The 17,177-nt window shown below is 44.4% G+C and overlaps 1 protein-coding gene across 1 annotated transcript; it reads right to left on the bottom strand.

Moving 5' to 3' along the window:
• Positions 1 to 544: 544 nt before the first annotated feature.
• On the bottom strand, positions 545 to 16,633 carry LOC117528732 (galectin-3-binding protein A-like). Its single transcript, XM_034191369.1, has 3 exons — positions 16,620 to 16,633; positions 941 to 1,050; positions 545 to 825 (listed from the first exon to the last, which is right to left on the bottom strand). The coding sequence occupies exons 2-3, from the start codon at positions 1,026 to 1,028 to the stop codon at positions 545 to 547; spliced, it is 369 nt and encodes a 122-aa protein (XP_034047260.1). The 5' UTR covers positions 1,029 to 1,050; positions 16,620 to 16,633.
• Between the last annotated feature and the right edge of the window lie 544 nt (positions 16,634 to 17,177).

Below are 17,177 nucleotides of genomic sequence, written 5' to 3'. Positions count from 1 at the left end.
CTCTGCTTGGTCTAAAAAAGTAACCGTTACTGACTGCCACAATTTTTTTTCCTGATTTCTTATAGTGTTTCTTAAAGCCAGAAAGTTGCCATTTGAAATGACGTTAGTTTTGTGTCATGTCTGTGATTTGCTTTTTTTCTACAAAATTACACAACTGAATGAACATCCTCCGAGGCCGGTGATTCCATAATTTTTGCCAGGGGTTGTGCACAAGAATACAATACACAGGAGATGACACGAGAAATATAAACCCAGATATCATAAATTCAGCACCAGAAGCGTGAACCATGACAGGAGCAGTGGTAATGTGAAGTCATGGTGTTTAAGTTGACTTTTTTAAATTACTTTGACGACATACTACATAAATTTTGTTGTGAATCACAGCTGGAGAAGGTAAAAGGAACAGATCACCCTGCCCCATTATGCCGTGTCCCTGCACATCCCCACAGTTCATTTAAAAAAATGAGTATGGGACTTATGTTTTACATTTGTTTCACAAGTCACACTGATGCTTTAATTTTTGTGTTGTCACATATCAGGCAGCTCATTGATTTTTTGCAACTTGACAAGTTTGATTTTCTATGCATTCCTGCCCCCTGGTGGTCAATAAATACAAATAGAATGCACCTGTTCCGTAGACATTTCCAGTTTGCACAGATTTGACTCCGGGGAACTGCAGCTGTCGACACACCACCTGGGCATCAGCCAGGTCCCAGCCATCATCACAAACTGTTCCCCACGTCCCGTTGTGGTAGATCTCCACACGGCCCTCTGCAACACTCTCAGAGCCGGACAACCTTACCGATCCTTCACGGAGCTGCACCTCTGTTTGTATACCAACAGCAGACACAGGCAGAGGTCAGCCAAGGTCATGACAACACAAAGGTCATGCAAGCGATCTGTATCCAAACTTACTGATGACCTCCAGAGGAGGACTTACCGAACAGGTTAAATTTTGTGGACTGTCCTCCAGAGACGCAGAAGAGCAACAACACCCACAAAGTCTTTGTGTTCTCAAGTGTCTGCATTTCAAACTGCTGATTTAACAGTCTGACAAGCAAAAAAAACACATTACAAAGCTTGATGTCGCCGCACTTAGTGCATGGAGAAGAGAAGTCCTGATGGCAAAGCCAATGCCATGAATGCATCTGGCATCAGCAAGGAGCCCTCTCCAGAAGAAGGTATAACCTTCGCTATCCTCAGTCAGAGAGCCTTCATCGTTCAATCTGCTTTTGCTGAGTGCGGCGACATTGATGTTGTGGCGCTGAAGCTCAGTGGCAATAAGAGCGGTCCACCTACGGGGATGGCTACTGTTGTCCCTATCTTGAAGAGTACGGATGTTCCAGGTTGCAACCTTGAGGGGCTGATAAGAAGATTTCTTATGATTTTGACCGCAAAGTTGGATGCCCTGGTGGATGCGGTTTTCCACCCAGAGGGGAAGGGAGCAAGGAATTTTTGGACCACCTTTTCTAGATCCCTCCCCATGTGACATGAGCAGTGCGGATCCTAAAGAGTGCTGCTCAGTCAGTGTGGGCGCTGCCGGGGAAGGTTGCTGCTCCAATCCCAGCCTTCGACCATTTACCCACGGCCACCTACATGCAGAGAGATAACTACAACCCCAATTCCAATGAAGTTGGGACGATGTGTGAAATGTAAATAAAAACAGAATACAATGATTTGCAAATCCTCTTCAACCTGTATTCAACTGAATACACCACAAAGACAAGATATTTAATGTTCAAACTGATAGACTTTTTTGTTTTTGTGCAAATATTTGCTAATTTTGAAATGGATGCCTGCAACATGTTTCAAAAAAGCTGGGAAAAAGACTGGGAAAGTTGATGAATGCTTAAAGAACACCTGTTTTGGAACATTCCACAGGTGAACAGGTTAATTGGAAACAGGTGAGTGTCATGATTGGGTACAAAAGGAGCATCCCCAAAAGGCTCAGCCATTCACAAGCAAAGATGGGGCGAGGATCACCACTTTGTGAACAACTGCATGAAAAAATAGTCCAGCAGTTTAAGAACAATGTTCCTCAACATTCAATTGCAAGGAATTTAGGGATTCCATCATCTACAGTCCATAATATAATCAGAAGATTCAGAGAATCTGGAGAACTTTCTAAACATAAGCGGCAAGGCCGAAAACCAACATTGAATGCCTGTGACCTTTGATCCCTCAGGCGGCACTGCACTAAAAACTGACATCATTGTGTAAAGGATCTTACCACGTGGGCTCAGGAACACATCAGAAAATCATTGTCAGTTAACACAGTTCGTCGCTACATCTACAAGTGCAAGTTAAAACTCTACCATGTAAATTGAAAGTCATACATCAACAACATCCAGAAACGCTGCTGCCTTCCCTGGGCCCAAGCTCATTTGAAATGGATAGACGCAAAGTGGAAAAGTGTGCTGTGGTCTGATGAGTCCACATTTTAAATTGTTTTTGGAAATCATGGACGTCGTGTCCTCCGGACAAAAGAGGAAAAAGATCATCCAGATTGTTATCAGTGCAAAGTTCAAAAGTCAGCATCTGTGATGTTATGGGGGTGTGTTAGTGCCCATGACATGGGCAACTTACACATCTGTGATGGCACCATCAATGTTGAAAGGTACATCCAGGTTTTGGAGCAACACATGCTGCCATCCAAGCATCGTCTTTTTCAGGGACGTCCCTGCTTATTTCAGCAAGACAATGCCAAGCCACATTCTGCACGTGTTACAACAGCGTGGCTTCATAGTAAAAGAGTGCAGGTACGAGACTGACCTGCCTGCAGTCCAGACCTGTCGCCCATTGAAAATGTGTGGCGCATTATGAAGCGCAAAATATGACAACGGAGATCCCGGACTGTTGAACAACTGAAGTTGTACATCAAGCAAGAATGGGAAAGAATTCCACCTACAAAGCTTCAACATTTAGTGTCCTTAATTCCCAAATGCTTCCTGAGTGTTGTTAGAAGGAAAGGTGATGTAACACAGTGGTAAACATACCACTGTCCCAGCTTTTTTGAAACATGTTGCAGGCTTTCATATATACTATTTACAAGCAAGAAAAAGAATGCTTTGTAATATTCCACATGAGTGTACAAGTTATTATTGCACAAGAATGTGTAGTATTATTGAACATGAGAGACAGAAAAATTGTTACTATTGCTATCTTTATGATTTGAGATCTGAGTGGTCCACTGGGAACAGTGATGGTTGTGGAGTCTGACAACAGCAGGAAGGAGGGATCTGTGGTATCACGCCGTCACTCACTTTGGGCGGAGCAGCCTGTCACTGAAGGAGTTTTCTATTGCAGTCAGGGTGTCACTCATGGGTTGGAAGGTGTTCTCCAGCAGGAATGACAGCTTTGCCATCCCCCTCCTTTCTCCCACCTCCTGCAGTGAGTCCAGGGAACTTCTCAGGACAGAGCTGAGCTTCCTAATCACTTTGTCAAGTCTCCTCTCAGCACTCTTTAGAAAATGGCTGACGCCACTACAGAGACAAAGAAGGACCTCAGGAGCGCCCCCTGCACTCCAAAGGACCTGAGTCGCCTCAGCAGGTAGAGTCTGCTCTGGGCTTTCTTGTAAAGTGCAGTAGTGTTTTTTGACCAGTCCAGATTATTGTTTTGGTGAACACCCAGGTACTTGTAAGAGTCCAGTCCACAATCTCAATATACATTCCCTGGATCTTCACTGTTGTCAGTGGAGAGTGCCTGTACCTGCGGACGTCCACCACCAGCTCTTTGGTTTTCCCCGCACTGATCCACAAAGGGACACCTGACTAATAGCTGGGGAAGGTATAAGGTGCATGGGTGCAATTTGGTGGGGGATGGGGGGGCATGTCCCCCACACCTTTTGACATATATGTGTGTGCTTGAAACATGCTATGCCAGTCTTATGTGCAAAACCATGTCAGAATAGTATCTTTACTATCTGTGCTCGCAAGTCATAACTTGTGAACACCTGTACTGGCTTGCAGGATATTAAGTCGCATAACTACAGCATGAAGCGTGGACATCGGCATGCTGTCCTCACGTGGAAACAAATTAAAACACATATTGCTTCAGCTGACCGCTACACCACCGCAGCGGTATTCACGCTGGTGAATATCCTGCCATGCAGGAAATCACTCCATGGGACGCCCCATGTTTTGACAGTTATTACGGCGCTTTTTCACCGTAATCAAAGACTTCCTCTTCATCTACATCATTTAATTTCTCTCTTTTTAAAAAATATGTTCATCTCCTTGTTGATTTTAGGCATTTTATGCTACTGCTATAGGACAGCAATGGTAGTGCAGTGGTAAAGTTTCTATCTGTTAATCAGAGCTTTTGTAAATTGCAGGTTTGAATCCCACAGGTGACCTGTATTTTTTATTTTTTGTTTCACCATAGCAGTGTGCGATGTGGTTCCACACGCGCCAGCTGCTCGCACTATATTCATGCATGCGCACGAGCATGCACAAAACTATCACCGGTGTGTCATGCACGCCTGTGCGACCGTGCGTCCCTCATGACAACAGGTGGAATGTTTCATGGTTCCCAATTTTGTGTTTGCTTCACAGATTTTCTTTCAGTTTCTGTGTCTTTCGTATTATGTGTGAAGGGGCCCTTATTTTTTCCTCCACTGCTGTGTGTGCGACTTTCCACGTGCTCGCACTGTGTTCGTGCGAGCGAACACAAGCATGCATGACAGTTGCCGCAGTATCATGCATGCCTGTCTGAACGTGCGTTCCTCACGACAGCAGGTGGACCATTTCGTGGTTCTACATTTCATTTTAGTTTCGTGGATTGTCTTCCAGTTTCTGCGTCTTTCGTGTTATATGTGCCCTTACATTTGTTTAAACTGACATTGTGTTTTATTACTTTTTAAAATTATATAAATTATATCAAATATATATATATATATATATATATATATATATATATATATATATATATATATATATATATATATATATATATATATATGTATACTCAACAAAAATATAAACGCAACACTTTTGGTTTTGCTCCCATTTTGTATGAGATGAACTCAAAGATCTAAAACTTTTTCCACATACACAATATCACCATTTCCCTCAAATATTGTTCACAAACCAGTCTGAATCTGTGATAGTGAGCACTTCTCCTTTTCTGAGATAATCCATCCCACCTCACAGGTGTGCCATACCAAGATGCTGATTAGACACCATGATTAGTGCACAGGTGTGCCTTAGACTGCCCACAATAAAAGGCCACTCTGAAAGGTGCAGTTTTGTTTTATTGGGGGGGATACCAGTCAGTATCTGGTGTGACCACCATTTGCCTCATGCAGTGCAACACATCTCCTTCGCATCATCTGTGAAGAGAACACCTCTCCAACGTGCCAAACGGCAGCGAATGTGAGCATTTGCCCACTCTAATCGGTTACGACGACGAACTGGAGTCAGGTCGAGACCCCGATGAGGACGACGAGCATGCAGATGAGCTTCCCTGAGACGGTTTCTGACAGTTTGTGCAGAAATTCTTTGGTTATGCAAACTGATTGTTCCAGCAGCTGTCTGAGTGGCTGGTCTCAGACGATCTTGGAGGTGAACATGCTGGATGTGGAGGTCCTGGGCTGGTGTGGTTACACGTGGTCTGCGGTTGTGAGGCTGGTTGGATGTACTGCCAAATTCTCTGAAACACCTTTGGAGACGGCTTATGGTAGAGAAATGAACATTCAATACACGAGCAACAGCTCTGGTTGACATTCCTGCTGTCAGCATGCCAATTGCACGCTCCCTTAAATCTTGCGACATCTGTGGCATCGTGCTGTGTGATAAAACTGCACCTTTCAGAGTGGCCTTTTATTGTGGGCAGTCTAAGGCACACCTGTGCACTAATCATGGTGTCTAATCAGCATCTTGATATGGCACACCTGTGAGGTGGGATGGATTATCTCAGCAAAGGAGAAGTGCTCACTATCACAGATTTAGACCGGTTTGTGAACAATATTTGAGGGAAATGGTGATATTGTGTATGTGGAAAAAGTTTTAGATCTTTGAGTTCATCTCATACAAAATGGGAGCAAAACCAAAAGTGTTGCGTTTATATTTTTGTTGAGTGGTGGTTGGCTCTCACTGCGGTATTGTATCACTTCCTGTTCTGGAGCACAGCGTTGTTTTTCTGTATCTGTTAGCTGTTTAATCTGCGCAGTTAGATTGATCTAGTTATCTAGATTACGATTTGTTTCCCAGTGTAATCTTTACGTGCCTTAACTAAAGCACTCCTTCTGCTGAATCACCTCTAAATTATTTACACATTATTCACTTTGCGTGTTTTTAGGAATCCGCTAGCTTAGCGTAGCTACTAGCTCTTAGCCGATTTAGCATGGCGGCTTCTCCTGTCTCTCCCGCACTTTTCTGCTCTGGGTGTGAAATGTTTAGTTATTCCTCGGCCTCCTTTAGCAGTAACGGTACTTGTAATAAGTGTAGCTTATTCGTAGCTTTGGAGGCCAGGCTGGGCGAATTGGAGACTCGGCTCCGCACCGTGGAAAATTCTACAGCTAGCCAGGCCCCTGTAGTCGGTGCGGACCAAGGTAGCTTAGCCGCCGTTAGTTACCCCCTGGCAGATCCCGAGCAGCCAGGAAAGCAGGCTGACTGGGTGACTGTGAGGAGGAAGCGTAGCCCTAAACAGAAGCCCCGTGTACACCGCCAACCCGTTCACATCTCTAACCATTTTTCCCCACTCGACGACACACCCGCCGAGGATCAAACTCTGGTTATTGGCGACTCTGTTTTGCGAAATGTGAAGTTAGCGACACCAGCAACCATAGTCAATTGTCTTCCGGGGGCCAGAGCAGGCGACATTGAAGGAAATTTGAAACTGCTGGCTAAGGCTAAGCGTAAATTTGTAAGATTGTAATTCACGTCGGCAGTAATGACACCCGGTTACGCCAATCGGAGGTCACTAAAATTAACATTAAATCGGTGTGTAACTTTGCAAAAACAGTGTCGGACTCTGTAGTTTTCTCTGGGCCCCTCCCCAATCAGACCGGGAGTGACATGTTTAGCCGCATGTTCTCCTTGAATTGCTGGCTGTCTGAGTGGTGTCCAAAAAATGAGGTGGGCTTCATAGATAATTGGCAAAGCTTCTGGGGAAAACCTGGTCTTGTTAGGAGAGACGGCATCCATCCCACTTTGGATGGAGCAGCTCTCATTTCTAGAAATCTGGCCAATTTTCTTAAATCCTCCAAACCGTGACTATCCAGGGTTGGGACCAGGAAGCAGAGTTGTAGTCTTACACACCTCTCTGCAGCTTCTCTCCCCCTGCCATCCCCCCATTACCCCATCCCCGTAGAGACGGTGCCTGCTCCCAGACTACCAATAACCAGCAAAAATCTATTTAAGCATAAAAATTCAAAAAGAAAAAATAATATAGCACCTTCAACTGCACCACAGACTAAAACAGTTAAATGTGGTCTATTAAACATTAGGTCTCTCTCTTCTAAGTCCCTGTTGGTAAATGATATAATAATTGATCAACATATTGATTTATTCTGCCTTACAGAAACCTGGTTACAGCAGGATGAATATGTTAGTTTAAATGAGTCAACACCCCCGAGTCACACTAACTGTCAGAATGCTCGTAGCACGGGCCGGGGCGGAGGATTAGCAGCAATCTTCCATTCCAGCTTATTAATTAATCAAAAACCCAGACAGAGCTTTAATTCATTTGAAAGCTTGACTCTTAGTCTTGTCCATCCAAATTGGAAGTCCCAAAAACCAGTTTTATTTGTTATTATCTATCGTCCACCTGGTCGTTACTGTGAGTTTCTCTGTGAATTTTCAGACCTTTTGTCTGACTTAGTGCTTAGCTCAGATAAGATAATTATAGTGGGCGATGTTAACATCCACACAGATGCTGAGAATGACAGCCTCAACACTGCATTTAATCTATTATTAGACTCTATTGGCTTTGCTCAAAAAGTAAATGAGTCCACCCACCACTTTAATCATATCTTAGATCTTGTTCTGACTTATGGTATGGAAATAGAAGACTTAACAGTATTCCCTGAAAACTCCCTTCTGTCTGATCATTTCTTAATAACATTTACATTTACTCTGATGGACTACCCAGCAGTGGGGAATAAGTTTCATTACACTAGAAGTCTTTCAGAAAGCGCTGTAACTAGGTTTAAGGATATGATTCCTTCTTTATGTTCTCTATGCCATATACCAACACAGTGCAGAGTAGCTACCTAAACTCTGTAAGTGAGATAGAGTATCTCGTCAATAGTTTTACATCCTCATTGAAGACAACTTTGGATGCTGTAGCTCCTCTAAAAAAGAGAGCTTTAAATCAGAAGTGCCTGACTCCGTGGTATAACTCACAAACTCGTAGCTTAAAGCAGATAACCCGTAAGTTGGAGAGGAAATGGCGTCTCACTAATTTAGAAGATCTTCACTTAGCCTGGAAAAAGAGTCTGTTGCTCTATAAAAAAAGCCATCCGTAAAGCTAGGACATCTTACTACTCATCACTAATTGAAGAAAATAAGAACAACCCCAGGTTTCTTTTCAGCACTGTAGCCAGGCTGACAAAGAGTCAGAGCTCTATTGAGCTGAGTATTCCATTAACTTTAACTAGTAATGACTTCATGACTTTCTTTGCTAACAAAATTTTAACTATTAGAGAAAAAATTACTCATAACCATCCCAAAGACATATCGTTATCTTTGGCTGCTTTCAGTGATGCCGGTATTTGGTTAGACTCTTTCTCTCCGATTGTTCTGTCTGAGTTATTTTCATTAGTTACTTCATCCAAACCATCAACATGTTTATTAGACCCCATTCCTACCAGGCTGCTCAAGGAAGCCCTACCATTATTTAATTCTTCGATCTTAAATATGACCAATCTATCTTTGTTAGTTGGCTATGTACCACAGGCTTTTAAGGTGGCAGTAATTAAACCATTACTTAAAAAGCCATCACTTGACCCAGCTATCTTAGCTAATTATAGGCCAGTCTCCAACCTTCCTTTTCTCTCAAAAATTCTTGAAAGGGTAGTTGTAAAACAGCTAACTGATCATCTGCAGAGGAATGGTCTATTTGAAGAGTTTCAGTCAGGTTTTAGAATTCATCATAGTACAGAAACAGCATTAGTGAAGGTTACAAATGATCTTCTTATGGCCTCGGACAGTGGAGGAGCAGCGGCTCGACTCTGAGCTCCTCCCGAGTGACTGAGCTCCTCACCCTATCTCTAAGGGAGCGCCCAGCCACCCTGCAGAGGAAACTCATCTCTGCCGCTTGTACTCGCGATCTCGTTCTTTCGGTCATGAGCCAAATCTCATGACCATAGGTGAGGATTGGAACATAGATCAATTGGTAAATCGAGAGCTTTGCCCCCCTACTCAGCTCTCTCTTCACCATGACGGTCCGATACAGTGACCGCATCACTGCAGATGCTGCACCGATCCGTCTATCGATCTCACGCTCCATCCGTCCCTCACTCATGAACAAGACCCTGAGGTACTTAAACTCCTCCACTTGAGGCAAGGACACTCCACCGAACTGTAGAGGGCAAACACCTTTTTCCAGTTGAGAACCATGGCCTCGGATTTGGAGGTGCTGACTTTCATCCTGGACGCTTCACACTCGGCTGCAAACCGCCCCAGTGCTCGCTGAAGGTCCTGATTTGACGAAGCCAACAGAACCACATCATCGGCAAACAGCAGAGACAAGATTCTGTGGTTCTCAAACCAGACCCCCTCTACACCCTGGCTGCGCCTAGAAATTCTGTCCATAAAGATGATGAACAGAACCGGTGACAAAGGGCAGCCCTGGCGGAGGCCAACGTGCACTGGAAACAGGTTTGACTTACTACCGGCAACGCGAACCAAGCTCCTGCTGCAGTCGTACAGGGACCGGATAGCCCTTAGCAAAGGACCCCGGACCCCGTACTCCCATAGCACCCCCCACAGGGTGCCTTGAGGGACACGGTCGAACGCCTTCTCCAGATCCACAAGGCACGTGTGGACTGGTTGGGCGAACTCCCACGAACCCACGAGCACCCGATGGAGCATGTAGAGCTGGTCCACTGTGCCACGACCAGGACAAAAACCACACTGCTCCTCCTGAATCCGAGGTTTGACTGTCGGTCGAATTCTCCTCTACTCTGGAATAGACCTTACCGGGGAGGCTGAGGAGTGTGATCCCCCTGTAGTTGGAACACATCCTCTGGTCCCCCTTCTTAACACTGGGAGGTCAAAGCTTTTCTCTTCTACCTGTAAAGCCCACGAAGAGTCAAATGACCCCAAGATCCTCCGTGGAGAGCTACTTCTGTTATGTACTGTTCTGTACTTCTGTTATGTAAACAAGGAAATCTCAGAACACCTCACTCAGACGCCCAGACTTGGCTAGCCACATTCTTGTGTTTGCATATTTGCTGTCTGTGTGCCTGCTTAGCAGAAAGTGCTGCTGATTTGTGCTTAGGTGGATAAATAACTTTACCCTGGGGGAGAGATGAAATTTTGTTTTCTGAATTGTATTGAAATGCAACAAGTATACTTGTGGCAAATGCAGAAAAGACCTTCCATGGCAGTGTGGGGACTGTTAGTCATTGTGAGTGACTGTAACCTGTACCTATTGTATATATTTTGGTTTTCTGGTGTGTTTTTTGGTACATTTTGGTACATTTCAATAAATCCAGAAAACAAAGTTTTCTTTTGGTGTGTTTTTTGGTCCATTTCAGCCGCCCTTTCAGCTAAGCAGGCACACAGACAGCAAATATGCAAACACAAGAATGTGGCTAGCCAAGTCAGCCCCTCCCCTGAGGTGTTCTGAGACTTCCTTGTTTACATAACAGAAGTAGCTCTCCACAGGGGATCTTGGAGTCATTTGACTCTCCTGTGGGCCTTAGAGGTAGATTGGTCATTTGACCAGTCCTTGGCCTTGTGTGTGTTAAAGAGAGGGACCACCACCCCGGTCTGCCAATCCAGAGGCACTGTCACCGACCGCCACGTGATGTTGCAGAGGCGTGTCAGCCAAGACAGTCCCACAACATCCAGAGACTTAAGGTACTCAGGACGGATTTCATCCACCCCAGGAGCCTTGCCACCAAGGAGCTTTCTAACCACCTCGGTGACTTCGGCCTAGGTAATGGATGAGTCTGCCTCTGAGTCCCCAGTCTCTGCTTCCTCTTTGGAAGACGTGACGATGGGATTGAGGAGATCCTCGAAGTAGTCCTTCCACCGCCCAACAACATCCCCAGTCAGGGTCAACAGCTCCCCACCCACACCGTAGACAGTGCTGGTGGAGAGCTGCTTCCGCCTCCTGAGGCGTCGGACGGTTTGCCAGAATTTCGTCGAGGCCGATCAATAGTCCTCCTCCATGCTCTCTCCAAACTCCTCCCATACCCGAGTTTTTGCCTCTGTGACCGCACAGGCTGCAGCACGCTTGGCCTGCCGGTACCTGTCAGCTGTCTCCGGGGTCCCACCTACAAGGACAAGTAGGACTCCTTCTTCAGCTTGACGGCATCCCTTACTTCCGGCGTCCACCACCGGGTTCGGGGATTGCTGCCGCGACAGGCACCAGAGACCTTGTGACCACAGCTACGAGCGGCCACATCGACAATGGAGGTGGAGAACATGGTCCACTCGGACTCCATGTCTCCAACCTCCCCCAGGATCTGGGAGAAGCTCTCCCGGAGGTGGGAGTTGAAGACCTCACTGACAGAGGGTTCCGCCAGTCATTCCCAGCAGACCCTCACGATACGTTTGGGCCTGCCAGGTCTGACCGGCTTCCTCCCTTCCCAGCGGATCCAACTCACCACCAGGTGGTGATCGGTCGACAGCTCAGCCCCTCTCTTCACTCGAGTGTCCAAGACAAGTGGCCGAAGGTCAGATGATACAACTACAAAGACGTCATCGACCTCCGGCTCAGGGTGTCCTGGTGCCACGTGCACTTATGGACACCCTTGTGCTCGAACATGGTGTTCGTGATGGACAAACTGTGACTAGCACAGAAGTCCAACAACTGAACACCACTCGGGTTCAAATCGGGGAGGCCATGCTTCCCGATCACCCCCCTCCAGGTCTCACTGTCGTTGCCCACGAGGGCATTGAAATCCCCCAGGAAAACTATATATATATATATATATATATATATATATATATATATATATATATATATACATATATACATATATATTAAGTGTGTGTGGTCCATCCAGCTTGAAAATGTAAGGAAGAAGATGAGGAAAAACCACACTGCCTGGAAGCCACAACTGACATGATCCTGACTTGCTCTTTGTCATCTTTATGACAAGGACCAGTAGCCCTGGTGGCTACCAAACCTTAGCTGTGAAAAGAAGGAAATTTTCATTCCATTTTTATTTCAAGTTACGTGTATCTTCACATGATCAGAATTCCATAATGTATGTGATGATGACATTATTCCCACGCACTGGAAAAGCCTCAGGTAAATGGATTGCATTATATAGCATTTTTTACATCTGCATCAGATGCTCAAAGTGCTTTACAATTATGCCTCACATTCACCCATTCACACACACACACACACACACACACACACACACACACACACACACACACACACACACACACACACACACACACACACACACACACACACACACACACACACACACACACACACCAATAGGGTGCTGCCATGCAAGGTCCTCACTACACACCAGAAGCAACTTGGGGATTAAGGACCTTGCCCAAGGGCCCTTAGTGAAGAATACAAGACATTTCTGATCGCTGGATTCTGCAAGAAGGCATGGTGGTTTAAGCCTGGTTCACACAACAGGATTTTAAAATTATCTTTAGGTTTCCAAAACCTGAGAGACCACACACGTGAAGATAAAAAATCATGGATCTGACAGGTTTGGTCGTACAGTGTGTGGTGTTCAGTCACACGGTAATAACAACACCACACACGAACAGATTTCACACACGAACATTTATTTACAGTTCAGACAGGAAATCTCGCAAAATCTCTCGATATTAAACGTGACTTCAGAGTAAACAAACAGAGATACTTTGTGGACTATTTAAAACAGGGAAAAAACAATACAAAAAGAAAAAGAAAAGGCGTTCTTTAAAGGAGTGGAGACAGCACGACCACTGGACTCTCTGGTAAGTCAGAACAGCTGTTTTGATTTTATTTTCTGCTCCGTACGTCACCTCGCTTTCTGATTGGCTGCACCTCACATTCAGCAGGCTGTGTGCTCGTTTGTGGTCGGAGGACACAACACACGCTGCGATATCGGGCCAAAAACATCCAACATGATGAATATCCCCGATTTGCGATCGGAGTGCTCCTGACGCCCTTCCGAGCAGATCAGAGCACTTTTAACACACCACACATGGCAGGATAAGATTATCTGTAGCGTCATCACGATTGTCGGTGCGTCCTTAAGATTGTCAGAAGGGGAAGATCGGGTCCGATATCGGCCTAATTATCCTGCCATGTGAACCTGGCCTTAGTGGTTAGCACTGCTGCCTTAGAGCAAAAAGGTTATGGGATCAGTTCCCTCCCTTTCTGTGTGGAGTTTGCATGCTCTCCCCGTGTTCGCGTAGGTTCCCTCGGGTTTCTTTACCACGTCCAAAGACCTGCAGCTTAGATGAATTAGAAAATTTAAGTTAACTGTAGGAGTGCGTGTGTCTATACAGTGAGGAAAATAATTATTTGATCCACTTGTGACCGCAGAACCTTTGTGGCCGGGACGGCGGTGGGATCAAACCCGGACGGCTCGCACTAAAGACCATTCCTCTACCAGGTCAGCCAAAGGGGACTTCCCCGTTAGCCAAGCTAGCGGGAACGTCTTTTCAATCAGGACCCGGGACCTTCATCCTGCTACACACTGTTGATTTTGCAAGTTATCCCACTTGCAAAGAATGGAGAGGTCTGTAATTTTTATCGTAGGGACACTTCAACTGTGTTCTAAAAAAAAAAAAAAAAAAAAAAAAAAATCTGAAAATCACATTGTAGGATTTTTAATTAATTAATTAATTAAGTATTTGCTCACCTACAAACCAACAAGAATTCTGGCTGGTGTTGTTAGGTAATATCCATAGTCCTACTTTCCCTTTTGGCAGCATCCATCCTTGCCCAAAAATACATAAGCATACCAAACGGTAAATGTCCGCTCCCCACAGTTTCTCTGTGATCGAAGCGACAAACACACACACATACACACACACACACAGCATTTTGTCTTTCCCACATTGTGCCACAAGCAAATGCTTCTAATCTTATACAGGCAGAAACAGACACTGTTGCCAACTCCTCAGTAAGAAAAGTAGCTGTTTGCTGTCCTAAAAATCGCTAGAAGTTGGTAAATAATGTCATTGTCTAATTATCATATTATTTGCATAATCATGTCGTAACAGATGCTGTAGGAAAAAAGAATAATGTCGTAGGAGAGACAAAAAAGTGAGTAAAACACCTTAGTAATATTTAGAACTACAAATAATCTTGATTCTTGGTTTGTTTATTCATTTTGCCTTTAAAATTGGCCATCACTTCTCAAAATAAAATAACTTCTCAAGGTCAGGCTGTGCAGCAAACGAGGTAAGTAGGCTGACGGAGTCCAAGTTAGGTTTGCGATTCAGTGATCAGATCATTGCAGCTGTAATGATTTAGGTGAGAAACAAATTTTTTGTTTTATATCCTGCTCTAAAACTGGGCGGTATCAGCCGCAGCGGCACTGCGCATGCGTGATTCATTTGCACTTTGAATGTGGAGGAGTGTAGTTCTCCATCTGTGCTGCTCCCAGTGCTTTGCAGCTGCCGTGGAGCACAATGTTTACTGACCACTTGTGACTGCTTTGGGGTGGTAGGGACCTCATGGCAGTACTCACTGCTGCTCAGTGAGAACAGGGACTGTAGATCAATACGTGCTTTCACTTTTGAATCACCAAACACCAGAAAAGTGTCCAATGATACCAGTTAAAGTAGATAGATTTGTCACAAGTCACTTTTGAGAAAATAAGGGTTTGGAAAGTCAGCAGATTTAGCGAGAAAGTCGCCAAGTTGGCAACACTAGAAACAGAAACAGAAGCGGAAGACATAAAAGACACTACAATTTTCACTCATGGTACCAGCAACATGAAATTTAACCCTCTAGGGTCAGAGGGCATTTTTTTGGACAGTTCACTCGCCTAGCATCAATGGTTTATTATTACTGTTAACAGCTCTCCCTGCATCCCACAATCAAGTTTTATGTCTCTTTTTTCAGGACAACCTGTGCTTTCAAAATATATATGGTTTTGTTGTGTTTTATAAGTGTAATAAAGGTTTACAATCAGAAATAAGAAAGGAAAAAGTAAAGCGGAAATAATTTTCCACACATATTTATTCAAAACACACAGCAAACTATAATAAACAACTGTTTTGACACTTTATAAAGGTAATTTGAGGTCTTGTGTGAAAGACTGTACAACAAAAAGGTTCAGACAATAAACACAAATGCACATTTTGAACAATATATACAAAATGGTCTATGCATTTTGTTTGTCTTCATCTCAAAGCAATTTCTGTCTGCTATTACACAAAGGTTACATCACAAACTTCTACTGTTCTGTGGTGCTCTTAAAGCAGCTTTCATTCACACTTTGGCCCACTTTGACTCCTTACAGTCTGAGGAGTGGCCCTCCCCCTCACTCCATTGATATGGTAAACAGTGCTTTACGCCGAGAAAGCAACAGAGTTATCCAGTAACATTCACATGCAAACTAGTGGAGCAATCCTGATAGTTACACACTCTTTGTTTGAGCATGTGAGATTGTCATTAGAGGCTCTCCATCTGCTCCGTCTGCTTTCACTGATCGCTGTGCGTAATGACGCAGGGCGCACTGGAGCCCAATAGTATCTTTGGCTTTTCACGTGAGGTAAATCTACCCTACGATTGGATTTTGGAAAACCATGTGACGGTGAACCAATTCCGATTGGACATTCACATTGCACACATCATCACACAGCTTCTATGAGGAGTACAAAGATGGCCAATGGCTGGCTCGAAAGTCTGCGGAGTTAACTTTTCAGCAAAAATAAAAAAAGTATGTTTCTATCTCATATCATTAAAGAGTTATTTATAATTTAGTAAAGCTTGGTCTTAGCCTTCGTATATGATGGCGTCGGCCCCAAAGGGTTAACTCACTCATGGTAACGGCAACATGAGACGTACCTAAACTGACTAATCCGATTCAACTACAAAAACACAATGAATCAGTAACACTAACAACACTGTTAAACTAACATGAACCACAATTACATCATTTCAAACCCTCAAACCCCAAACTCCCATGGTGCATTGCTGCACAATGTCCACTGTTTGCTGGTTAGCTAAAATTGCCAATTTCTCCAAAATATTTGTCCTATCAACTTTCCATTTTCGTCGCATTCATCCTTGACCTAAAATACACAAGCATACCAAATGGGAAATTTCAGCTCTCCCCTTTTTTTGCGTGATTGTAGCCATACACACACACACACACACACACACACACACACACACACAAGCCAGTTGGCTATAATAATATAGAATGTCAGCATTAAAAGCAAGATGCTTTGAATAATTACAGGAAAAAGGTAACATGACAATTCTTTATGACTATAAAGTCATTTTGATTGTTAACATACCTCTTTGTCTGCAGCAAATACTGTATGTATTGTCTGTACTGTATGTAGTCGAGTATCAGTCTTGCAGCAAACAACTGAATCAAAATGATTTTCATTGTAATTTCAGTGCTTCCCTGACCAAGTAATTGTCAAGTCATGTTTTTCTTTACACAAATATGGGAATGATAGTCAAAAACATCATTTAAATGCATAGTAGTTTTATGTAAAACAGTATCAAAATGTTTTACCCGCTTAGCGGCCGCTTATGGAAAACACAATAAGGTTTCTTTTCATGGGCCCCAAAATCCCTAGCGGCACCTCTGCCGAGGGGTCACAAGTCCCGACCACTGATGGTGCCGGCAGAGCAGCAGGGCTGGATGTCAGACATCAACGTGGGCCCAGCCGCCTCCGCGACCGATGACATCATCAGGTGATGTCAATGCCAATGACAACGCAGCGGGGTGTTTCACCCCCACCTCTGAGGACACCGCAGCAGGGCTGGATGTCCCCGCACCTGAAGACATTAGCATGGCAGCGTTTTTCTCCCCTCGCCTATGCTCTGCTGCACCTGTTTGTGTC

Source organism: Thalassophryne amazonica, chromosome 16 (genome assembly GCF_902500255.1).
Source record: "Thalassophryne amazonica chromosome 16, fThaAma1.1, whole genome shotgun sequence".
In the NCBI taxonomy this organism is placed as follows: Eukaryota; Metazoa; Chordata; class Actinopteri; order Batrachoidiformes; family Batrachoididae; genus Thalassophryne; species Thalassophryne amazonica.
This window is presented reverse-complemented; position numbering and strand designations above follow the sequence as displayed.